This window comes from Peromyscus leucopus, chromosome 9 (genome assembly GCF_004664715.2).
Source record: "Peromyscus leucopus breed LL Stock chromosome 9, UCI_PerLeu_2.1, whole genome shotgun sequence".
Lineage (NCBI taxonomy): Eukaryota > Metazoa > Chordata > Mammalia > Rodentia > Cricetidae > Peromyscus > Peromyscus leucopus.
In genome coordinates, this window is record NC_051070.1 from 107670946 (window position 1) to 107697705 (window position 26760).

Sequence of the window (26760 nt, forward strand, 5' to 3'; positions counted from 1 at the left end):
CACCACTGCCCGGCTGGACTTCCTTTAATCCAAAGTTTTATAAACTAAAAGTGGCAAGCATTTTTTAAAAACACAAAACAATAGACAATATAAGAATGTACTGAGCTGTGCATCTTTAATCCCAGCATTCAGGAGACAGAGGCAGGCAGATTCTGTGAGTTCAAGGCCAGCCTGGCCTATATAGTGAGTTCCAGGACAGCCAGGACTATACAGAGAAACCCTGTCCCGGAAAAATAAATAAATAAATAAATAAAAAGGAAGGAAGGAAGGAAAATGGAAGAATGCATTACACAGAGTAAGGATGTTATTTCATAAATATTTCAATCATAAACATGGCATATGTACCAACTTAACATGTTAAGTTTCAAATCCAGGACAAAAGGCTGAGGTGCCTATTTAACATATCAAAAGTGGACCTGGCAGCTACGTTCTGACAGCATCCCTCAGTATCTACCTGTTACAGGATATGGCTCACAGCGTACGCTGCCCTCTACCCTAAACTCTGCAGCCCAAGGGCTGGACTGCCCTTCCCCAAGAGGCTCTTCCCTATATAACCCAGACATTTTGGTTACCCACCGGCTTTGGACCTCTGGCCTCCTGGATGCTGTACCTGGCTCCCCTCTCTCCCCTATCCCTCCCCCACATGGCTCAGCTCCATCTGGTCATGTCCATTCAGGACTCTCCTAGATGTCCCTGCCTCTGACTATGCTCTCCCACATCTACAATAAACTTTCTCCTCCACCATACCTAGGAGCAGTCATGTCCTTTCCTTTCCCTTTTATTTCTTTTTTTTTTTCATTCATTACAGATATTACTGTGTACCAGTAAAATATTTACACTGTGGCCCGAAGTTTAAAAAGGCAAAAAGCTACTGCTTAACTCAGCTTTCTAAAACATTCACCAAATGTATTCTCTTGCTTAAAAGCTTCCAGGAGGCCTATTAAATACAGAATAAAGTTTAAATTCCTTAAACTAGCACTTAAGTTTGTCCACAATAAAGCTCACCTAAGTCTCTTGCAACCCCATGTACCAGTTTTAAGTGTTTAGGTATGCTGTTCCTTCTACCTACATTATTATACCCACCCCCTCTTCATTCATATTTTGCACATCCTATTATTTCAAGACTTGGGTCAAGCCAGAAGCAGGAATGTACCTAATTAAGTACCTTTAATTTTTGTATTTGGGAGGCAGTGACAGGCAGATCTCTCTGAACTCCAGACTAACTTAGGGCTACATAGTGAAATCTTGTCTCAATAAACAAACAAACAAATAAAAAGACTTGGTTCAATTCTGCTCCCTAGAGGTCCCAAGACAGACAAGTGTATACTACTTGCCCTGATCTCTGCCCAGCCTCTTACACTGTGGACCAATGCATTCTTTTGACAATGTTGTTGGCTCTGGGTGAAAGAACATAAGCTAGGCTTTTCTTCTATTCACTGAGCATTTCTTTCAGAACTCCCCTAAAATGCTGGTGTGCCCAAAGGCTCTTCTGTCCTTGGTCATTTTATTTTCTCTAAATATTTGCAGCCTCTAAACCATACTTATATCTTCTATTACTATTTTTATGCCAAGAACTCCTCAATTTCTCTAGCACAAATATATTTCTCCTGAGGTACAAAAAGACAGCATTCTCTCCAGAATCCATCCACTTCTGTTCCCTACGACCTGTGCTAAAGTCTAAGTGCAAATTATCTCCTAACTAGACCAATGCAACTCCTTTAGTCTTGGGGTTTCAACCAATTTTTCTTTTCCATTTTTTACACACCAACCATAAAAAGGGTTCAAGAAACAAGTTTAATCTAGCTACCACCCACCCACCCACCTATACACACACACACACACACACACACACACACACTCACACTGAAAATCCTTTAATGGCCTCTCACTATCCTGAAAACAAAGTTCAAAGTCCTTAGTAATGTCCACAGTACTGTCTATACTTCAGTACAGTGGGATCACTTTCTCCTATTTCTCCACAGCCCATCTCTCACTATTTCACCATTTATTCTATCCAGCTGCACTTCTGAAATACTGCTTTACTCTTTCTTAGCCACGGTTTCTAGTATTCATAATAAGTACCAAATCTTCTGGACTACTATCTTTGCCCTCATAACTTGGTTAAGTACACATACCTCCTACCAAAACAATCACACACACCCTCAAGAACAAGAAAATCCATTACTCTTTGTTACGAATATTGGACTTGTGCTATTGTCTATCTCTCCTCAAAGATTTCATGGTATGAAGGCAGAGACCAAGTTCCTCTTGTTCAACATCGTGTGCCAGGGATAAGTACAATGCCAGCAAGCTAAGACTAATAGCTCTACATTCTGGGAGTCAGCACTTGACTGTGTAAATTGCAACAGCTTTCTTTACGTCTTCTGGGGACTGAAGCGCCCTTCTGCTTCATAGACACAACTAGACTTCCTTAATAAGGCAATTTCTCTATCCAAGCCGAGGAAAGCATACAGGTGAGGTCCACCCGGTTAGTAACTGTCCACCAAAGTTTTCCACACTACAAATGCCACTAGAAATTGTAGCCCTTCTCCCCAACGAGTGGCATTTAGTGATTCAACAAGGGGGCACCAGAGCGGTGACAGACAGGAGCGACTGGAGTCCCATGGTCCTCAAACTGAAACAAGGACAAAGATTTTTATTTTTCCCACGTACCAAACGAGGTGGCGCTGCCTCTGTGCGGTCCCGCCCGCCCCGGGACGCAGGCTGGCGAGGACGGTGGGACCCTGAACTGTACGGGAGCGTCCTTGGGGTCGAGAACGCGCCTCTGCCTGCCGGGGAAGCTCCGGGAGTCCGAGGCAGCGGGCGCAGAAGTTCCAGCGGCACCCCAGCGGGGCCGCTTGCTGCAGGGCTCACAGCCGGGGCCCGCACTCATGCTGGGACCCGCAGCGCACAGTCCCCGGGCCGGCCCGGGCGGAGAGCCTCATTCACTAACCCTGACAGGGACGGACTGCGCCTCCTTCTTGGCGCCCCCCGCACCATTCCCACTCTGCGGCGGCCCGCTCCTGCGGCTGCTGCTCCTCGGGCCTCCGAGCCAGACCCTCCCTGCGCAGCCGCTTGCCTCCGCTCGGCCGCAGGGAGCCCACCTGCCCCGGACGCGCCGCTTCCACTCGGGCTTGGGCTCCGGCTCCGGCTCACTTTCCCACCACCGGAAAGCAGTAGTCCCGCGCTTCGGACTTCCGGGCCGTACACAGCCGCAAAGCGGAAGCGCCGCGCTTAACGGGAGCCGGCGCCCGGAAGGTCAGCGTGTGAAGGTGGCAGTAGCAACGCGGGTCTTCCCGCTGTTGCTGTGGGGACCACGGCCGAGCACACGACCCCGGCCTGAGGGGGTGGTGGTGGGAAGCCCACCGCAGCAGCCGCGACGTCATGGAGGGTGGCGGGGGAAGTGGCAACAAAACCACCGGCGGCTTGGCCGGCTTCTTCGGAGCGGGCGGAGCCGGTTACTCGCACGCTGACTTGGCCGGCGTTCCGCGTGAGTATCGGGCCTAGCTTGCTGCCCTTTCGGTCCGCTTCCTGGCACAACTAGAAATTTGTAGCGTTCCTTGTCCCTCTCCCTGCTCGCGTTCACGAGATTCGCCGCCAGCGATCGGTTTCAAGACAACGAATTTGTGGGGAGGGGAGGGTCGCATGAATCACCGGACGCTCGTTTATTGACCTAGTTTCGGGAGGAAACACAGTATGTCTTCCTTTTTTTTTTTTTCTGGTCGCACGCTTTCCTGTGTGCTTGACCCTGGATTAGGAGACTCTAGGTCTGTAAATAAACATATTTCACATAACAAGCCCATAGTTAATTTTTTTTCAAACGGTCTCTAAATATTTCTAAATTTTAAATATCAGTTAGGTGACCCCCCCCCCCCTTTTTGAGACAATCCGGGAAACCAGAATGAGATGGGAAGCGAGCTAAACTTTAAGAAATTTGTAAACAAGAAAGAACCCAAACAAATTTTGGAAGAGAAATAAGCAAATGGGAAGATACAGAGGCATGAATATCCTGCCTATTGGCCCTCCCCAATCCCGTAAGTATGTATTTCAGACTGAAGGTTTGGTTATAGATGGATATTCAGCTGGATATATAGAATTTGGGTCTGAAGATAATAGGGAGTTGATGGTGGTGAATAGCCTTTGTTAAAGTGGGTGTTTCTTGATAATCCTTATAGTATTTCTCAAAAACTTTTCCTTAAGAATGTAAAGAAAGCCCTTTGATGACCCTGATGTCTACTTTCGAAACTAAGTCCAGAACACAGTTTTGTGTGTCTTAGGTTTTTCTTTGCATAAAGAAGGGCAATACTTAATGTGACAAAGTAATTATTGCCTTTATGGTGTATACATACTACTGAGGTGAGCCAAATAACACAAAAACATTGCAGTTAGTGATAGATGTCATGAAAGGAATAAAATAGGACCCTGAGATGATGGTGGTAAGAGGAGGCTATTTGAGAACAGATTAGGGGAAACAACTTGGTAGTTGACATTTGAGCTGTGACCTGAATTTAGTAACGCATGTTTGAGAGGCAGAACAGACTTGACATAATGCTTGAACAGCTCTGGCGTCCACGTGTCTGTAGAGTTTCAGGAGAGTCAAGTGATAGATTATAAGGGTAGAGAGGCAGGAAATGTAAGCAAATACAAGCTTTATAAGCCAGGGCAGGGGTTTGGATTTGACCTAAAGTGTAGATGGAAGCCATTAGGGCTGATTTCCTAGCTTCTGCAGAGTTGAAGGGGTAAGACAAAGTTAAACTGTTGGTATGAGAATAGGATGCTAGGTATAACAATGGAAAAATTGAATTAACAGCACTTAGACTTGAAGGACAGAGTCATGGGGAGTGCACACATTTGTGAACAATCAACTCAGACACAGAAGGACCCAAATACTAGATTTTATTTAAATCTGTGAAATTTAATTTTTTTCTTGCTAGGTTATTTTCACCCAAAGTTGATAGATTTAAAGTTGAACCCTCTGAACGTTTGTATTTTCTTTTCCATTAAGCTTCATCCCTATGGTAAAACCAAGGCTTCTCCTTGCCCTAATAGAGGGATCCTGTTAGCAAAATTGTTAGTAGTATAATCTGAAGGAACTGCCTTGATATACTTATCTTTAATAATAATAATAATAATAATAATAATAATAATAATAAAAACACCCAGCTCAACCACTATTTTCCCTGAGACTGATTGATCTTTTGCAATTTGCTTGGTTGTCTTGCTAGTTAAAGAAACTACTTTTATACATGGTCTGGGAGATTAAGTGTGTATTGGCACTTTCTTCCAAGCCTGGTGACTGCTGCAGGCCGCAGGAATATATCATAAGAACTCAGCTGGTTATTGCAAAGTCACTACCTGGAGGAATCAGGGAATTCCTCCAGAGGAAGCCAAATCCCAAGGAGTTTTTGGTGTTACTTGGCTTGTTATATATCAGCTGTCTTCTGTTATGAAAATCATGTGTGCCGTCATAGTTTTTCCAATTGACTTTCCCCTAAGAAGGACTAACAGTGTAGACATACACATTCCAGGTATTTGGAGAACAGCCTCAGGAAAGGCTTTCTCTGGAATCAGATTATCTCCCTTAGCAACTTTCAAGGACTACAGGAAACACCACCCAGGTGGGCACCCAACTTCCAAGGACTAACAATGATAACAGCCCACCTGCAAGTCTCCTGACTTACGGTAAATTCCACATGGAGACACCGCCTAGGAGAGGTGGATGTTAAGTAAAAGCTTTACACAATTTAGCTCGAACCCTCCCTTTATATACCGGGATTTCCAGGGCACGGGGAGGTGGGGGGATGGAATGGAAGAACTAGATGAGTAAGAACTTCAGAGGAACAAACTGAGACAGAAAGAACTAGATTGAAGGGCTAGAAGAGAGTACTAGAGGAACGAGATAGAAGATGAGGAAGAGTCAGATGGGAAAGCCCTAGCTGGGTAAGAAGGTAAAAAGGACCTAGATGAGGCAGAATTAAGATAAGAGAATTAAGATAGAATTTAAGAGGGAACAGTAGATAAACAGAAATCAGGCAAGAAAGGAGCTAGGCACGAGAACAGAACTGAAGCTGTGTATATGTGGATGTTATGCCAGAGGAATTAAAGCAAGTGGACTATAGAGCTCGGTGTGCTGAGATTCTATTTCCTGAAAATAGTCCTCGCCGTTAGTAGTTCTCTCTCCTGAACCCCTGGGATGTATAATATTGAGGCTGGTTTCTCTGATAATTATACAAGAGGTTGCCTGAGTTAGAACCCTAGAACCAGACTGGTAGAAGGAAGGGACTCCAGTGGGACCTTCACATGCACACTAGACACACAAACTCATAAGTAAATGAAAAGTGTAGGGCATCAGTGCAAGTCCTAGTTTCTCAAGACTAAGTCATTGAATTTCAAGACATGTAACAATCAGCTGAATCAATCCTCTCGGAAATAGTTTAAGGAATTTTGTCTGATACGACATTTTGTTTTCCCTCTAGTAACTGGTATGAACCCCCTGTCTCCGTATTTAAATGTGGATCCACGCTATCTTGTTCAGGTAAGGTAAAGCTTTTTACTGGTTTGGTGTGGTGCCTTACTCTATCACAGAGTAAGTGCTTAGTGCCTACGGACTAGGAGGTACTCTTGGAGGGCTAATCTTCCAGTCTCCATGAACCCTTCCTCTCCACAAACTGAATTTGGTTTGTGCTTCTTCCTGAGGTGTTTCTTCTAAGATAGTTGTTTTGTGTTTTAAATCTATTTGTTTTGTGTAGAAGAATCACAGTAAAAGTAATCTTAGTGATTTTGTGGGTTTTTTGTTGTAGTTGTTTTTTGGTTTTTTGAGTCGAGGATTCTCAGTGTAACCCTAGCTGTCCTGGAACTCACTCTATAGATGAAGCTTGTTAGGGAGGAGTCTTCGTGTTCCACCAACCAACTCCTAAATAACCACTCAGAGATTTATTATTAATTATAAAAGCTCAGCCAATAGCTTAGGCTTGTTTCTAACTAGCTCTTAAAACTTAAATTAACTAATTTCTATTAATTTATGTGTTGCCATATGGCCTATGGCCTGTTACCTCATCTCTTACATGTCATACTTCCTTCATGTCTTTTCATGATTTCACCCTTTTTCCCATCATCCGCTATGCCTGGAAATCCTGCCTAGTTATGGGCTGTTCAGCTCTTTATTAAACCAACCAAAGTGACACATCTATGCAGTTTACAAAAAGATTATTTCACAACATTTCCCCCTTTTTTTCTAAATAAAAAGGAAAAATTTTAACTTCTTTTTTTTTTTCATTTAAATATTTTTAAGATTTATTTATTATTTATACAGTGTTCTGTCTGCACACACCCCTGCAGGCCAGAAGAGGGCACCAGATCTCACTACAGATGGTTGTGAGCCACCATGTGGTTGCTGGGAATTGAACTCAGGACCTTTGGAAGAACAGTCAGTGCTCTTAACCTCTGAGCCATCTCTCCAGCCCCTAAGTTTTAACTCTTAACACAGTAAAACTATATACAATAAGAACAGTTATCAGGTAAGAATTACATTCATGGGCTGGAGAGATGGCTCAGTGGTTAAGAGCATATGCTGTTCTTCTAGACGCCCCAGGTTCAATTCCCAGCACCCACATGGCCGCTCACAACTGCCTGTAACTCCAAGATCTGACACCCTCACACAAACATACATGCAGGGAAAACACCAATGCACATAAAATGAAAATAAGTAAATTAAAAAATTACATTCACAATGTCCAGCCCATTTGTATTTGGCAGATTTGGAGAAAGTACCATATTATCTATCCTATCTTAGTCCAGAGTTTTATGCCTAAACCATTTTTGTCATAACTTGTATTACCATCCTAAAAATACCTTTTTAGACGTTAAAACTTTTTAGATAAACAGCTTAAGCTTTTATGTTTCTTACCTTATAAACTTTACATTTCTTGTTTTTTTAATTTTAATTTGGTAGCAAGGAAAACTTAAAAACTATAACTATCTTGTCTTCAGTCTCCATCAGAGACCCAAGAAGAATAAAATATTACATGAATAAACAAGAAGTGCAGAGAAAGCAATTTCTAAAACTAAGAGAAATGACAGAAATAAACAGTCACCCTAGGGTTCCTCTGTAACATTGGGGCATCCATCCATCTTCAGCCTACGGGCCTAGAATATCTGGCAGATATTCTTTATTGTCATTCTTATATCCACATTGAGATTTTTTTTTTATTTACGTTACGTAACATCTTCCTGAAGTCCAGATGATCAACTGATGTAAAATAAAATCAAATTATTTTCAATATTCATAGTGTCGTCAGCTTGAATTAAAAAGATTTCACATAATCTTGGCCTCATAGCTTTTAGGTACAATACGTTTTCCCAATTTCATTTTTCTTCTGTGGTCACAATACTAGTGCTTAATAGTGTTTTAGTACCACTGTGTCCTAGAGTATCAGCAGTACAAACTTAAGGACATCTATCTCAGAATATCCCCCTGTGTGCAGTGTTTCAGCATATTTGTCAACCTTGTGTGTATGTGAATTGCTGTACACTTGGAGTGTTTACTATGGTTGATACTGCTGAAAGTAGGCTGGTGCTCTTGCTTGTCTTTTTTTATTTCCAGTTTTTAATTAGTTGTATGTTTCTGAATTGAAGGGTAATTATTTACCTTTTCTGGTCAAGTAGACATTTCTACAAAGAAGAGGTTGAGAGTAATTTAAAATTAGGTCATTAGTTGGAAGCATCTCTGATAAAACTATCAAATAGAATTTTTTATTGTCTGTCAGACCATTTTTCTGTGCTGTCAGTACATGCACATATTTGTACAATTTTTTGCTAAGAGGGTGTATGTATAAGCCAGAAATGAGAAGCCCAAAGCCATTTCCCTAATCAGATAGGGATTTACCAAAATTCAGTGTTTGCCACGGGTCTAGGAGAGAAGTGCTACTTGTTAGTTGTTAGTGGTCTCTTCATGTTAAAAGTGGCACATTGTACACTGTGCTCTATCTATCCATTAACCTTTTACATGGGAAGTGTCTTAGTTATTGTTTTATTGCTTTCAGAGACACCCATGACCAAAGCAACTCTTATAAACGAAAGCATTGAATTGGGGACTTTCATACAGTTTCAGAGGGTTAGTCCATTATCGTGGCAGGAAGCAGACAAGCAGTAGCTGAGAGTTTCACATGCTGAACCACAGGCAGCAGGCACAGAGTATCATTGGGCCTGGTGTGGACTTTTTGAAACCTCACAGCCACCCCAGCTAAACACCTCCTCCAATAAGGTCACACCTCCTAATCCTTCCAGTCAGTTCAATTAGAGACTAAGCTTACAAATATATGAGCTTATGGGGTCCCTTTTCATTGAAATCACCACAAGAAGCTTGGCAGAAATGAAAGTGTCATTCATAAAAGTGTATTGGTTTCACCATTTGCTTCCATGAAACTATTGGGGTTTTATTTAAAAAAGTGATTTGTTTAGGAACTGAAGAGGTGGCTCAGCACTAACTGCTATTGCAGAGGACTCTGGTTACATTCCCCAGCACCCACATGGTGTCTCACAACTGTTCCTAACTCCAGTTCCAGGGGTCCAGTGCTGTCTTCTGTTGTCCTTGAGCACCAGACATGATGTGCTTCATATACATACATGCAGACAAAATACTCATACAATAAATAAATCTAAGGCAGAAAGTATAGTAGCTCATTAAAAGTGCACATTTTTGCTATTATTGGAGTAGCATCTCCCAACTAAGGTTTTGGGGTGAAGATACATGCTGAATTTGTGTACATAATAAATTTGTGTATGCATTTCCCAGAAAGAAGTTCTATAGTTGTCTACAGGTAATCAAAGAAGTATATATCCCCTGTGCAGTTTGAAGTTATTAATTGGAAGGGCTGGAGTGCTTGCAAAGCCTTGCATTCTTCAGAACTGAAAACAAACAGAAGGGTCCTACAAGTTGGTGCATACCTATAATCAATCTGTACACTTTGGAAGTAGAGGTAGGACAATCAAGAGTTCAAGGTTATCCTCACATACATAGCAAGTTTATAACTATTTGAGGCCCTGCCTTCGAAAAAGAGAAGTTATTAAGAGGGTAATTTTTAGTTGTATGATCTTGCTTCCAGACTGTTAGTCAACCAGTATGACTCAGCTTTCAGTATTCCTTTTTTAGGGCCATTGTTTCTAAATACTTGCACTGTTGTTTAAAGTTTATCATTAAAGTAGATTGTATACAACTTTGTCCGAGTTATACTATGAAAGAATAGATGGAGTAATTGAAAGTTCTGAATGAGAGTCTCTCCAAAGAGTTCAGTGTGTTATGCTCATGTCATTTATCACTTCTAGAGTAACAATTTGTAGGCTAAATCTATATACATATATAAAAGAATTTATTAGAATGGCTTGCAGGCTGTGGTATAGCTAATCTGCCGATGGCTGTCTACCAACGGAAGGTCCAAGAGTCCAATAGTTGTTCAGTCCACAAGGCTGGATGTCTCAGCTAGTCTTCAGTATACACCAGAATCCCAAAGAAGTAGGCTCTAATGCCAGTGAAGGAATAGACTTGACATGCAAGTGAGAGCAAGCAGGCAAAGAGCAAGCTTCCTTCTTCCATGTCCTTTACATAGGCTGCCACCAGAAGGTGTGGCCAGATTAAAGGTGGATCTTCCCCCTCTTAAAGATCCAGATTAAAAGTGACTCTTCCCACTTCAAATGATTTAATTAAGGGAAAAAAAAAATCCCTCACAGGTATACCTAGCTGCTTGAGTTTTAGTTAATTCTAGATGAAGTCAGTTGATAACCAAGAATAGTTATTAGTGCAGACAGTTTTATTTTTGCTTGAATATGATAGATGCATTTGCATTAATTTGATTGTTTACTTATTTTAAAATTACTTTGAAAAGTTGAAGAACCTGTAATCCAAGCACTTAGGAGGCTAAAGCCAGATAATTCTAAATTCCAGGCCAGCCTAGGTTACATAATGAAACCCTGTCTCATAAACTGAAAGAAAAAGGTAGGAAGAAAGTTAACAGCTATTCAGGGAGCACTCACCTTGGTTTTCCTTCTTACCCTTTAGGATACCGATGAGTTCATTTTGCCAACTGGAGCTAACAAAACCCGAGGCAGATTTGAGCTAGCTTTCTTTACCATTGGAGGATGTTGCATGACAGGTGGGTAGTATATTTTTTTTATGTCCTTATATCTAAGTAGTTATTGGTGCTTAATAAGAAAAATAACTAGAATATTGTTTTTAACTTAAAACTTATACCACACTTTTTATTCTATAAAAGAAACCAGAAACATAAAGCTTTTTCTTTTTTTCTTTTGGCTGAATTGTTATGATTCACCACCAGGGGCTGCATTTGGGGCAGTGAACGGTCTGCGATTAGGATTGAAGGAAACCCAGAGCATGGCCTGGTCCAAACCAAGAAACGTACAGTAAGTCTATGAAATCTTTTGATGGACTGATGTTTGCATATTAACCTCAGCTTTGTTGTTTGATGGTTACCACCCTGTGTTAATAAGATGCTTAGAGAATTAACGTTACCCCCCTCCCCTTTTAAAATATTTGGTTCGTTTGGTTTTGTCTTTGCAAACAATAAGAAACCAGATTACTGTGCACTTTTTAGAGGAGTGGTTTGAGTTGGTGTCTTCATTCAGCTGGACTACCCCAACCTGATTTCTTGGCTTACATGTGTTCTGTTCTCCAAACTTGTATGGCATGCTTTTTCAATTGTTGAGTAGCTAATAGGGAGTTTTGATTGATTGGGGGCCTGTAGCAGTAGAATACTTGATGGGATGAAAGCCATAGCTAGATTTATTAGCTCCTTGCTGACATGCTTCTTTTCTGAAACTCTTCAATAAAATTTCTAGAACTTGAAGATCATTATTGTGTGTGTGTGTACATGTGTGTAGGCATCCGTGTCTGTGGGGGGTGGGTGCATGTGAAGGCCTGAGGTAAACCCTAAGGAGCTGTTCGTGTTATCCAATGAGCCAGCTTCCCTTGCCCATTACCAAGCACTAGAAGCTCTGACTTGCAAGTGTATTGCTCTGCCAGAAGATGGCAGCAGGCATGCTGGAGTTAGGCCTGGGAAGCCTAAAGGCCTGCCAAAGTTTCCCCTGTTCCTGTTACTGCATGAATCCCTCCCTGTATTAACAATTTAAATTCTGTAGTATGAGAAGCCAAAATAGTGTAATAAGTACCTGTGAACCTAACTCTTCTACAACAAGCACCAGCCATGGCCAGTCATACCCAGTTTCTTCTCTTGTATTGTTTTGAACCAAATCCCCAACCATTGTTAAATATGAATTTAGAAGTAGGAAGTCTCTTAGAAAAGGTACTATACTTCAGTTTTTAAAACAATAGCAATGTAATCTTTCTCGTCTTCCCATTATCAGAAAGCAGCAATTAATAATAGAGAAAAGGTAGAATTTGCAGCCAAGCACATTATGTATAGCTTCATAATCCTAGTTTAATTACTTAGTATTTTGTAATCTTGAGTAAACTTCTCTACTTCCTGCCTTGCAGAGTTGTGGAAAGGTGATAAAAGTGAGAACTAGGTAAAGACCCATTAAATGGAAATGTATCAAAGTAATAATGAAAATTAATAATTTTTAAGCTTGTTACAGATTTAACATCCATGCACTAGACTTATGTGTTAATAAATATGTAACATAACGAATTAGAAAATATATTTCTCCACAGTCATTACTAGGTTTCTAAACATTTTGAAAGTAAACACATTTTTGTTGCTATGAATCTTTGAGTTCTTACTGTTTGTGGTTGTACTTCGTTCTTTCCAGTAGTAGTCAGCCATCCCAGACACGTTCCTGTGATGGTGTTACACTGCTGGGAGAGTACTGGGTGCTCTTCACCTGGTTGCTGCATCACTGTTCTGGTGGGCTGTGACTCTGGTGTAAGATGGACCTGTGCTTCCTTGAGAGTGTGCTAAGCATTCATTTTGACTGCTTAGTTCTAGTATGGGAGCAGACAACACTTTCTCCATGTAGTCTAGTAATGAAGCTCTTCCTTTCTCCTCAGGTCGGCTTTGCATTGTATATACTCCTGTCCTTTCCATTGATCCTACTTGATATTCTGAAAATAGACTCTTCCCAAAAGAAAACCAAACTCTTGTCACAGTTACAGTGACATGATTTTACGTAGATCAGTTTGTAAAATACATTTCAGGCTGTGATTCAAAGCCTTTGTGTATTTAATCTGTATTAAATAATTTTATATCTTTACCTAAAGGACTTTTCTTTAGTCATTGCCCAGAGTGTTTGGAAATTTTTTTTATCATAACCCTCATTTATGTAAAGTAACAACCTTCTTTATTAAAATCTGGGGTGATATTAATATATATCTTTAAGTTACACAAACATTGAGGCTTGGATCTAGGTGTTTTAAATAGCTACTATTATGGTTTATAAGATTATTAGAGAAATAATGATCCTAAATACATTTTTTTTCTCATTCTTCCTTGGTAGGATTTTGAATATGGTGACTAGGCAAGGGGCACTTTGGGCTAATACTCTAGGCTCCCTGGGTAAGTATACATCTCGTTTGATGAATCTTTTGTTTTGAGACAAGGTCTCATGAGGCTGAGTCTGGCCTCAAACTTGTTATATACTTGAGGATAAACTTGGAATTCTGATCCTCCTGGTCCCACCCTCCAAGTTCTGAAATTACAGGTGTGCTCTGAGGAACAAATACAGGGTTCTATGCATGCTAGGCAAACAGTCCTCTGCTGTAAATAAAGGATGTGCAGTTATCATAAGCAATTTGGTCAACTAAAATTCTGGTTATAGGCTAAACAGTCAACATTTAAATCCACTCTGGTAAATATTGTAGCTGTCATCTATGAAAAGACTTGTAAGTGCTACCCTACTTGTCTAAATAGTATGCGAAGTAAAATCCTGTTTTAAACTAAATGATGTCCAAGACATAGGGCTATGCCTGCTATAAAGGTTCAAAGTCCTGCAGTGAGACGTGACAGAACTACAGACCTTTTGCTCTGTTTTCCTAATAGCCTGTTGAGTAGTCAGTTCATCTGTAGATTTCCAGGACCTAAATAGCAGGGCTGCAGTTAAGTCTTTGTAGATAAGGAAAGCATTCTCAGTTACAGGCAAGGGGTAAGTAATTTAGTGCTGCTTAGTCAGAACCCAGTGCTTTCATCACTTATTGTTCATGAATAGTTTGTTCTTTTGATTACTGGTGATTTATAATCTACTTGTGGCACATAGGCCTTAGCGTAAGAGAAAATGTAGACAAAATTGTTGAAAAAATAAAAGGCCTCTATTGTAACTTGGTAAGATTCTAGCCTTGGCTATGGCATTTGGAAGCAGTACATTTTCACACCATAAAGCCAAATTCACATTTTGTATTCTGACAAATGGCGGCTTTGATGTTCTGCTTATGTCTACAACCCTGAAACACTACCCTACACACACAAGTCATGGTCATCTGTTCTTTTATAATTGCTTATATACCTAGGAAACTCAGCAGTCTGTGCCTACATTACAACTTTCTTGTTTTTAGTACTGAAAATTCTACATTCAAGAAAATCCTACAATTCTAGGCAGGGTGGAATAGATGGCCACTCCGTTGGTTACTGTGTTTTTCCATTATAATGTGATGCGACTGGTCACAGTGGTATTACATGATCATTTTCAGTTGAATGTGTTTAACAGAAAGACTAGCTTTCATAAAAGTAGAGAAGTTCCACAACAGACCAAGGGTAAGGCTGAGAAAGTATAAGGAAAGGCAAGTATACTGGGTTTGTTTTTGTTTTTTTGAGCCAGGGTCTCTCTTTAGTTTTTGCCAGCTTGCTATGTTGACTACTCTGGCCTGGAACTCAGAGATCCACCTGCCTCTGCCTCTGCACTACCCAGGCATCCATGATAATAAAATGGTAAGAATGCAGTATAATGCATAATGATAGGTAAAAAGGATTTGCTGAAGATACTGTAAAACTACAGGGTTTTTGTAACATGTGAAAGTCATACCTCAAATTCTTTTATTGATCCTGTGTGCGAGTTTTTTGTTGATTTGGGAAGAAGATGACAGGACTTTCCTATGTAGCCCTGGATGGACTAGAACTTGGCATGTAGACTAGGCTGGCCTCTAACTCACAGAGATAACAGCTATTATAGGTAGCATAAGTAAAACCGAAATATTTTTCTTGTATTCTGCAGTAATACTTTCTAGAAATAGTATTTATTCTATATCTTCACAACCCTTTCTTGACATAACCAGTCAGTTGTATACTACTATACATGTGCCTGCTTTATGTACCAGTGAGTGTAGGTCTTTCTAGCTTTTTTGTTCTTGTTTTTTTTTTTTGTTTGTTTGTTTGTTTTGTTTTTTGAGATAGGATTTCTTTGTGTAGCCCTGGATGTCCTGGAGCATGCTCCATAGTCCAGGTGGCCTCAAACGCAGAGATGCACCTGCCTCTGCCTCTCGGAGTGCTGGGATTAAAGGCATGCGCCAGCATTGCCTGGCATCTTCCTAGCTGTGACGGTGGTGTTCTGTGATATGGAAAGTCCCTTTCTGGATCATTACAGTGATACAGATGTTCTTGGAGGACATTTTGTTTCTGGATTTTTCCTATTAGAAGCAGTGCTTCTAATAAGATGGTTCTGGGTATGTCTTTGGGTGTGCATACTTAATATGATTACCATGCTAACTTTCACCACTGATCTCTGTTTCTGCTTTAGCTTTGCTCTATAGTGCATTTGGTGTTATCATTGAGAAAACACGAGGTGCAGAAGATGACCTCAACACAGTAGCAGCCGGAACCATGACGGGAATGTTGTATAAATGTACAGGTAGGCGGTACTGAGTGGAGAACTGAAATATGTTTTTTGTCTGTAATATTCAGAGGAAATTATCTGTATTTTATATTATTTACAGTGCAACCACCTTATGGTTATTAAGGGTTTTGTTGTTAACATGGGGGTTTCACATTGTAGGCTGGTCTTGAATTCACCATTCTGCCTTACCTTCCAGAGTACTGGAATTACAGGCATGTGCTACACTATGCCCAGTATTTGTCCCTCCTTCAGCTCGTGGCAATCTCATATTCTCTGCCTTTGCTACCTCACATAAGCAGGACGATACAGTATTTGTCCTTTTGTGACTGAGCATTTCTTCATTCCATCCATGTTATGTCATGCTTCAAAATCTCCTCCTCTTAACAGTTGTGCTTAATACCATCATTTCTGTATCTGTTCCTGTATCAGATGATGAAGTGTCTTGTTTGTAAGTCAGGACCTTTTTCCATAAACAAGCTGAAATTAAGGCAAGATAAGCTGTCTTTACCTGCTGACGTAGGCTAAGTAAATCTTAGTCTGATTCAAAAGTCCATTGTCCTTTTTTTTTTTAAAGCCATAATCACATTGTCTCTTGAATGGAGAAATAAGGGAAATTTTAGAAAAAGGATGGGGTAATAGTTGAGCTGGGGGAATTTCAGATGTATCTGTTAGTCATATGATACCATGAGAAAGGTGTGGGACACAAGTCTGGAAGAGAGTTTTACATTTGGAACAGAGGAAGCCAGAGTGAAAAGTTTAAATTTAGGTTAAAAGTTATCAGAGATGTTTGAATAAAGAATTACTAGAATTGAACTGGAGAGATGGTTCGGCAGTTGGCTGTTCTTCCAAAGGACCTGGGTTTGAGTTTCAGTTCCCACAAGATAGCTCACAGGCATCTGTAACATAGCCAGTCTTAGGGAGATCCAATGTCCTCTTCTGTCCTCTGTAGGCACTGCATGCATGTCATGTGTGTACTCAATGCAACCAAAACACCCAATATATAATCAGTGAAAGAATTAGTATAGTCATACTTGTGGGAGGTGGTTAGAAGGTAGAAGCACAAAGTCAAAGTAGAGCTGGGTGGTGGCAGCACATGCCTTTAATTCCAACACTCGGGAGGCACAGGCAGACAGATCTCTGATAGCCAGGGCTGTACAGAAAAACCCTGTCTCAAAAAACCTAAATAAATAAATGAAGTCAAAATAGTTAAGGAATACATCTGATGATGGTTAAGGTTTATGATATTAGCCTCAACTCATGACAGACGGTAAACTTTACAACTAATGAAGGCATGTGGGGGAAAAGGTACATATTAAAAACAGTTGGATTAGGCTGGGAATGTAATTTAGTTGGCAGAATACTTGCCTAGCATACATGAAATTGTGTTGGGTTAGATTTTTGGTGCTGCATAAAACTAGATATAGTACACATGTGTAATCCTATCACTCTGGTGGTAGGGGATCAAAAGTTCGAGGTCATTTTTAGCTGTGTAGGGAATTTGAGACCAAGCTTGCCTTGAAGAGACATTGTCAAAATGCAAACAAATAGAAATCTAGTTTGTAACATGGCAAAAAAAAAAAAAAAAAAAACATTGTATTAGTTGAATTTTGCTTTGCTGGCCAAAATGTCTGACAGAATCAACTTGAAGGAGGGAATGTTTGTTTGGAGTGGGGAAGGCCTGTAGGAGCAGAGCAGTTGATGTTATAGCTTGCCAAGAAGGGTAGCACACAAGCTTATGGTGAAATGGGAATACCATTTGGAAGATAAGGCTTAATCAAAAGTCCCGTTAATTCCTAGCCTTTACACTGGCCTGTGAGGCTCACTCTTCTACCTGATTTGATCGCTTGATACATTGAAGGCTCCAGAGTAGACCATTCTTTCCTCTGACTTGTAACACAAATCTTAACGAGTCTATTTAATAAAAGACATGGGAGCCAGATATTGGGGTGAACACTGAAATATCAGAGAAACAGAACAAGCTACAGCCAGGCTCATCTTACCAATTCCTCAGCTGATTTTTATTTCCTCAAACTGGAAGCCTCTGTGTCCTTGTCCTAATGGATGTCAGCTGAACTGCTAAAAGCCTAAAAGCTTAAAGCCTCTAGTTCCTGGTCCTCATGCCTTATATACCTTTCTGTTTCCTGCCATCACTTCCTGAGATTAAAGGTGTATGTCACCATGTCTGGCAGTTTCCAGTGTGGCCTTGAATTCACAAAGATCCAGATGGATCTCTGCCTCCCAAGTGATAGGATTAAAGATGTGTGTGCCACCATTTTCTGGCCTCTATGTCTATCTAGTGGCTATTCTGTTCTCTGACCCCAGATAAGTTTATTAGGGTGCACTGTATATTGGTGGACACAATATCACCACACTGACTTTTATCTCTCATTTAAGGGCCTTTATTTTTATTGTTCCCTTTTCTTAGCATGCTCTTTCCAAATAATGATTTTTACTAATTCTTATCTATCTGTCTTTGTTTATATATGGCTTTCTTGAGACCTCCCTTAAACACGGCAACACATAAAAGTTCTGTGCTGCAGGATAAATTGCTGAATGCCAGATTACTTAAACAAACAAAAAAAAATCTGCATATTAAAAGTGGTAGTAACTATTGTCAAAGTAATCTTTGACGATTTTATGTGCCTTTATCAGTTTGAAGTATCATCTACCCTACTTTTAAGCTTTATTTTTATTATTTTTAGTTATGTGTAATTGTGTTAGTGCCTGCATGTGAGCATGTGCACATGGAGAACACCCTAGGTGTTGAAACCCCTAAAGCTGGAGTTACAGGTGGTTATTATGGCTGCCTGATGTAGGTGCTGGGAATCTAACTTAGTCCTCTGGAAGAACTACAAGTGTTTTTAATCACTGAGCTATGTCTCCAGCTCTACCACTGTTTTGAAATAAATGCCAGTTGGTGAAAGATAGTTTTTGTTGTTGTTATTAGTTTGGTTTAGTTTTGAGACAGTGTCTCGCTCTGTGAACCAGGCTGGCTTCAGACTTATGGGGAATACCCCCAGCCCCTTCCTAAGTGATGGAACAACGTAAGCCAAAAATAGTGTCTTGTGTTTCACTTTGTTTTTCACTGGTTGGTGATTGGGCGACTTCTGTTATTTATTGCCATTGTAATTTCCCTGAAGCCCTTTTTCCTTTCCTATTGGGTGTGCCTTCAATTAAATTATTGAAACATTTTCAACATTTTGACAATTAGCCTTTTACCTATTACATGTGCTATGTGACATTTTATTTCATTTTAAGCTGGGCTTGTGATACCAACTATAATCCATTTCTGTTCAACTACCATCTATCTCAGGATACTGACATGGGAGTATTACAAGTTCAAGGTCAACCTGGACAATTTCTTTATTGAGACTCTTTCAAAAAGTAAAGATAGGATCAGGCTATCACTCATGGGTAGAATGCTTACCTATCATTCATGAAACTCAAGGTTCAATTTCCAGTGCTTCAGAAAAAAAAAGAAAAACATCTTTTTAATTTGATACTTTAAAATAGCAGTAGTAGAAAAAGGTCATCAATAGATCTTTTGGAATGTGCAGTTGAATTCTTCTGTAGGTCTGACATTTAGTTTTGACATTGGTAAAGAAAACCATTTAACTAGTGGTAACCCTGATACTTTTGAAATTTGGCATACTGACTTTGAATATCCTTTCACTAACTTTACTTTTATAAACTGACATTTCTGTGGAAAGCTAAGACTAACAGAAGGCATTAGGAGAGAAAGCAGACTACTGTCTGTTGGCTTCTTGGGCCTTATTTCCCAAATATATGTTACAAGCTCATTCTAAGATACGTGCTTGTTGATGGCAAAACTGTAGCTGTTTTTATGGTAGAACGTGATCATTATTAAATGGATTCTTCTCGTGTTAAGTGTAATCTAACTCCCATCCTTTTGGAAAAAATAGCATAAGAATTAGACTGGATTAAAATCATGAAATCCCCCACCTCCCATCTTTTTTGAAACAAGGTCTCATGTAGCCAAGGCTGGTCCCCAACTGGCTCTGTTTAAAGATAGACTTGAACTCCTGGTCCTCTAGCTTCTGCCTCCCAGGTCTCAATGCTCAGCTTGAGTTTTTCCTTCTGCTCTAGGAGCTCCATAATAGTTTATATTGAAAGCGTTGTCAAATCTGCTGGGCGGTGGTGGTGTACACCTTTAATCCCAGCACTAAGGGGGCCGAGACAGGCGGATCTCTGTGAGTTCGAGGCCAGCCTGGTCTACAGAGCGAGTTCCAGGATAGCTCAAAAAAACAAAAAGAAAAGTGTAAGATCCTTGAATCTAGAAGTTGAAGTTCTGTTTGTATTCTGCCACACAAAGTTTGACCCTGTGGTCTGTGTATCCTCTAGAGTTTTGCTTTAAATCAGAAATTAAGTACTGGTTTGCTTTTATTGGAGTGACTTCAGTGTGAACTGATGTTGGGAATTTCGGTCAGCAGATAATGTCAACCGTTCCCCAATTGCAATTGCTCAGTTTCACAATTGACAATCCATGTCACTTGACATGGAATTTTTTTGTCTTAAAGCAAATTTGGTAGATTTTTAGGTTCAAGGTTACCAGCAAACAGGAAATAGCATTGTTTGAGAGATGAGGACTATATGTGGGTGACTTGGAGCTTCCACACCCTTCCCTTTTGGGCTAGAAGCACCTCCTACTCACTTGGAGCTCTTTGCATCATGCATATGCGTTTTGTGTGAGGGCTCCTCTTTTTAATTATTTAAAGCATAGTATTGGTGGTTCGTGCATGTGATCCCAGCACTGGAAATCCCAGGCACTAGGGAGCTGTAATGCTGGGGTTATAAGCTTGGATTAGAGACATGTACTACTGTACCCAATTTATGGGGTGCTGGGGATTGAACTCAAGGCTTCATACATTCTAGGCAACTACTCTTATCAACTGAGCTATATCTCCAGGCCTCCTGGGAGCTCTGTTTATGTATCTGTATGTGTATAAAAAATGAAATTCCAAGTACAGTCCATTTTCAATATGGAAAACTGCTCTTCTCGTCTCGGGAAAATGTGGAATTCTATAATTCTTTTGAAGCTTTATCTTATGTCTGTGGAGTAAAGTATGACTTGCTATTTGAAATGGATGAACTACTAGAACCCAAAATAATGTATAATGTACAATAAAGCAATCATATAAACACAGGTACCTTTCAGAGGCATAAATATAGAACATATGTTGTTATTAAAACAGAAATGCATTAATAGTGAATTTATCTATTGAATCTAGATATGATAGTTAACCACTTTAACCATGGGGCAGGGCTACAACATGGCTCAGTGGGCAAAGGCATTTGCTGTTAAACCCAGTTACCTAAATTGAATCTCCAGGACATACATAGTGAAGGAGAGAACCAACTCCTACCAGTTGCTCCTCTGACTTTCACACAAGCCATGGCACATGCATACCTGCATACACATAAGTAAATATATTTTTTAATTAAACATTGTGATATATCTTAATAAAAGGAGTTACAGTAGGTACCTACTTATTGCAGAACATATCGCTCAGTGAATATTCCTTTTATGTGTCCTAGCAGAATTTGATAGTTATTCTTTACTCAGACAATTTTGATCTAACTCTTGGAGTTTGATTTGTGTGTTTATTTTCTCTGTGTGTGTCTACACATCTGTGTACATACCTGAGAACTTGGAGGTCAGAAAATTGACTTTCTCCTTTTACCATTTCACTCCTGAGAATCGATTTCTAGTCATCAGGCTCGGAAGCAAGCACCTCTACCTGCTGAAACATCTTGCTGACCTACCCTCATTTGTGTTTGAATATTGTTTAGTATTCCCATGTTTACAACATTATCCACAATTCCCAAAAGATAAAAGTAACCCAGGTAGCTGTTGATGGGTAAATGGGTACACACAATGAACTAGATATTATTAAGCCTTTAAAAGGCAAGGGAATGCTGACATAGGCAACAGTGTGGACGAACTAAGAACATTGTGCTAATTAAGGTTAGACAGTCACAAAAGGACAAATATTGGGTGGCTTTACTCAAGTTAGGTACATAGAAGAGTCAAAATCATTGAGATAAAACAGTAAAGGGACAGGGAATGAGGAGTTACTGTTTAATAGTTTCAGTTTTGCAAGGTGAGAAAATTCCAGATGTGGCTATTGTTGAAAGTAACACAATATGGGGCTAGAGAAATGGCTCAGCAGTTAAGACCACTGTTGGAAAGGACCTGGGTTCAGTTCCTAGCACCTGCCTTGGGTATTTCACAGCTGCCTGTAATTCTAGCTCTAGGGGGACCTACATGGATACCGTACTAGGATACTATGCGCCGAGGGTATGCATGTGCACACACAAAATTTAAAATAAACTTTTTATATTAAAAAAATAACCGTGCAGATATTTATTATCATTGAGCTGTATAATACATGCTCCACAATTTTTATTTACTTTTTCATTGCTGGAGAGTGTCCCCAGGGCTTGTACATGGACTTTTCCACTGAGCAACACCCTTAGTCACTGAACCAGTTTTTGGTGGGAGGGAAGTGAAGGCAAGATCTCCTGTAGACCAGGCTAACCCCAAACTTCCTATGTAACCAAGGATGACTTTGAACTGCTAGTCTTCAACTACTAGAATGCTGGGATTATAGGCATGTACCACCATACTAGTTGTATGTGGTACTGAGTATGGAACCCATGGCTTCATTGATGATGATGCTAGGCAAGCACTCTGCCAGCTGAACTACACCACCAGCCTTCTTTACCAATTTTTAAAATAAATATTTTAAACAAAACCTCCAAAAGCCAAAAATATGTAAATTAATTTTGTTCCTCTAAAGCAGGAACCATAGTGCTAAAACTGTTTTACCTTTTTTAAAAATAATTACATTTTAAATGGCTGTGAAAGTACCTATATAATGGCCTTTGACCTTCAGAGCCTAAAATATTTGCTATCTGTCTCTTTAAAGAAAGAGGTCCTGTTCTCTGTTCTAAATTGACATTTTAATGAATTACCTCTGCTGTTAACCAATTCTCTATCCCAAAAACTAGGCATGTAAGTGTTCTGACCTTTGTTTTCCCAGGGTTAGAAAGTGTAATACTTGTCTTTTCAGAGTTGTGAAGTGAGCAGAAGATAGGAAGCAAAAAATGAAACCCAAATCTCATGTTTGTTTTACTACTTCATGGCGATTGAACATTGGCCTTATTTACTTTGTTGTTAGCAAGTAGCTGACCAACTTCCTGTTCTTAGCTAGGCAGTTGCTCAGGTTTTTTTTTTGGGGGGGGGGTTGGGTTTTTCGAGACAGTTTCTCTGTGTAGCCCTGGCTGTCCTGGAACTTGATTTGTAGACCACGCTGGCCTTGAACTCACAGAGATCTACCTGCATCTGCCTCCCAAGTGCTGGGATTAAAGGCGTGCGCTACCACTGCCGTGCCAGCTACTCAGTTTTAAGAAAGTCTAAATCAGGAGGCCTTAGTTTTTTATTGCTCTGTTTTTTTAGCAGCCAGTTGGTAAAACCCAAAATTTAGAGTTAAAAATTATAACTTGGGGAGCTGTGGGTGGTGGTGTATGGCCTTAACCCCAGCATGCAGGAGCCATAGCCTGGCAGATCTCTGGTCTACATAATGAGTTCCCCAATGTCTCAAAAATGAAAAAAGAAATAGAACTTGGCTGGTGTTAAGAGACTTGGGTCAAGCTAGGATTGGGGGTATGGTTCATACATGCTGCCTTATGTTTACTGTCTTAGTTTTCTTCCCTATCTTTAAAGAATGAATGTTATTGGTTTGAACTAAGTTTTGTTTTTTGTTAGAAAATGAATGCTTTCTGGGGAATCAGTTATTTTTAAGAAACACTTAATGTGCACTGGTATCCAAACATCTTAAAGCCTTATAGGTCCCATTGAAATTTTATAATCCCTAATACATAAGCTAGAGAACATTCCCAGGAAAGATTGTTATTTTAAATTTGAGAAGTAATGTGGAATTTCTTCCACAAAGGCCAGACAGAAACCATGTTCTTAGAGCACAAGGCCATTGACAGAAATGATTTGCAGCAGGTTTTTCCAGACCAATGGCTGGCTGACAGCGCTAAATCAGTGGTTATGAGGCAATTTGTACAAAATTAAATGTTTGGATGAAGGAGTTACTTTCCATTACCAGCCCTCTGTCATTTCTCTAACTGTGGCAAGAGCACCTTGGCCTTTCTTTTATTTTATCTTGATTGCAAGCGGCATTTGAAGGATTGTATTTTGGTTGCCTACTTGGGAGAACCTTTATTAAACCCAAGTCTAGATCTAATAAGTGAGTTTTATCTTGTAGATACCTTTATTTTTCTGTTTATTATTTCTATTGTATGATTTTGTTCTAATAAAAGTCAATGCGGAGTTCTATAGCTCTTTCTTGATTTACTGGTTGGAGGCACATTGATCCATATTAAACTAATTGGATTAAGTTGACTATTTTCCAAATTTTATAGTTTCTAAACCACACTGAATAGTTGTAAGTTCAACTTAAGTGTTACAGTCTGAATACAGCAAGATGACAGAATAGGAACTAGAAATGCCTCCTGTTTACAAGATTTTTACTATTTTTGTGTGTGGGTCTTGTGCCTGCATGTGGGCATTGAATCATGTGTGTGCCTGGTGCCTGAGAAGGTTGTGAGCCACCACCATGTGGGTCCTCTGGAAGAGTAGTCGGTGCTCTTAATAAGCCATTTTCAAGCCTCCCCCCTCCCCCATTTGCTTTTATTTTTGTGGGGTTTTGCCTTGTTTTTGATCCCTCCCACACATTTGACAGCCTCTTGAGATGTTTGCCCTTTTTCTTTAAGAGAGACAATTAAGGCATTTCACAGTGGAAGCTGAAGAACCTAAGTAGTCAGCTATCACTAGTCTTCAGACCAGAGACTGGAGGGGAGTAGCCCTTTATCACCTGAAGCCATCTGGTAGGCTCTGTTGCAGATGGGTTAGTTCTGCTGTGCTAACAGAACTAAATGTCACTGAAATTATAGAGTTGACTGTCATTGAGCTCTTTTATTTTTTTTTACTTTTTTGGTACCAAGGCACAAGTGGAGGTCAGAGAACAGTTTGCAGGGATCAGTTTTCTTCTTCCACCGTGTAGGCTCTGAAAACCAAATGTAAGTGTCAGGCTTGGTAGCAGGTGCCTTTACCCACTAAGCCTCCTGAGCCCCTCACTTGTAAGCTCCCTGAAACTTGTGGTATCTGGTTATTTGTGGAGCTGCAAAACCATGCCTTGGTCCCTTTAGGTTTCTTTGGAAAACCCCATTCTCATGGAGTTTCTTCTCTTTACTATGTAAAAGTTAGAAAGCTATTATAATCATGAACTATTAGGTCATTTCCTATCTTAAGAAACTGTCACTTCCTCTTAGTAGATTTGAGGGTTCATTTCAAACAACTGAAGCTTTATTTCTGCATGTTAGATTAAATACTTACTGAAAATTTTTTCCACAAGACTAATTGACAAGTACAAATAGCTCAAAGTCTAATCTTGAATTCTTTCTTAACTAGTCTGTTATGCTCAGTGCTTGGTTATGTGAGATTGACACATCAGTGCAAAGTATGCAGGGGAGGGGGTGCGTGCCTGTGTTCCATCAGTACGGACTCAAAGCTTGATTATTTTTATCACTACTGCTTCTTGAGTCCTCAAATATTTGAAGGACCCGTCCAGAGTCCAAACGCTGACAGTGCTGTTTCCACATAGGATGTTCACCTTGCTTACAGCCTTCAATCCATTGGCGCTTCTAGTGACAACGCAGACTCTTCCGAGGGGCAGGGAATGACTGATCTGTTTGAATTGCTATGGTTACAGGTTGGGGAAAGCACATCAGTCTTGAGGATCTTAGGTACAAGTCATGAAAAGTTCAAACAAGTTATCTATTCTGAAATACAAATTTCAGATTTGGGAAATTATCTCCTGAATTTAATAATGGTTTAAAACTTCCTCCTGCTTGGGGTAGAGTATTTAAGAGGAGTTTCTCCATGATTTTTCTATTTTACTGCACTTTTATCCCACTTTTATTTATTACACTTTTCTACCCTTTGATGCTACGACTGAAATATGTAAGGCTGTTTGTTTTCCTTCTTTCCCAGGTGGTCTTCGAGGAATAGCACGTGGCGGCCTGGCAGGACTGACCCTCACCAGTCTCTATGCACTGTATAACAACTGGGAACACATGAAAGGTTCCTTGCTCCAACAGTCACTCTGAAGATTTTGCCACCTCTGGACTGGGGGACGTTTCATAGTCATCCAGATTGATTACTAAGTCAGTCTGGAGTTGCTTTCTCACTTGTACCGACAATTACTTTGAACAATTGGAGACTCTGATTTGCTGTGACAAAGATCATGGATGGTTAGCCTGGACTGCATTGCTTGCCCTTAGTGAGTGGAAGCCAAACCCCTTGGTGGCTCACTGAGTATGTGTTCTCTTCTCCTTTGGAGATGATCTTGCACCTGTTTTCTCTCCTACCCCCAAACTGGAAAACCACTTACTCTCCAAATTCAGGCCAGACTTATTTTCAACACTTTTATCACCATGTTTATCATTTAAAAATCTAAAACTACTGTTGCCCTGTATTCTAAATAAAGGGTGAAAATGGAACCAAAGTCATAATCCCAGCATAAAAAATAGTATCTCTATTGAATAACATCTGGGTGGGGAGGGAGATGGCTTATCAGGCAAATCATGTGCTGTGCAAGGGTGAAGACCTGAGTTTAGATGCCCAGCACCCAACATGCCCAATGGGTGTGGCAGCCCACCTATAATCCTAGTGCTCAGGAGGCAGAGAGTCCTTGGAGCAAGCTGACTAGGTTCAAATGAGAGACTTAGCTTCTAGTATATAAGGTGACAAATACCTGAGACAGACACCATTGTCAACCTCTGGCAAGGGCACACACATGCAGATAACTACCAGTATAAAGTGACAGCCCTTTTTCCTGCCTTTGTGTTTATGGTGCAGTGTACTGATAGCATAAACAG

At 40.2% G+C, this 26760-nt stretch overlaps 2 protein-coding genes and 1 non-coding gene across 6 annotated transcripts in view; 2 read left to right on the top strand and 1 right to left on the bottom strand.

The window, feature by feature from the left end:
* Window positions 1-3189, bottom strand: part of Parg (poly(ADP-ribose) glycohydrolase) — a 116610-nt gene extending 113421 nt beyond the window's left edge. For 2 of the 4 annotated variants that reach the window (XM_028878386.2, XM_028878385.2), the window contains exon 1: window positions 2674-3175. In XM_028878386.2, the coding sequence (XP_028734219.1) occupies window positions 2674-2893 (220 nt within the window). In that variant the 5' untranslated portion in view covers window positions 2894-3175. Of the gene's footprint in view, window positions 1-2673 lie in introns of all 4 variants that reach the window. The other 2 variants (XM_028878387.2, XM_037208728.1) reach the window with 2 other exon arrangements.
* Window positions 3190-3225: 36 nt separating this feature from the next.
* LOC114699358 (mitochondrial import inner membrane translocase subunit Tim23) lies at window positions 3226-26394 on the top strand. The gene is made up of 7 exons (XM_028878388.2): window positions 3226-3490; window positions 6477-6535; window positions 11054-11147; window positions 11331-11415; window positions 13465-13523; window positions 15694-15804; window positions 25874-26394. The coding sequence occupies exons 1-7, from the start codon at window positions 3385-3387 to the stop codon at window positions 25987-25989; spliced, it is 630 nt and encodes a 209-aa protein (XP_028734221.1). The 5' UTR covers window positions 3226-3384; the 3' UTR covers window positions 25990-26394.
* On the top strand, window positions 12776-12972 carry LOC114699368. Its single transcript, XR_003735515.1, has one exon. It is a non-coding gene; the product is annotated as a small nucleolar RNA SNORA74 (small nucleolar RNA).
* Window positions 26395-26760: the final 366 nt, after the last annotated feature.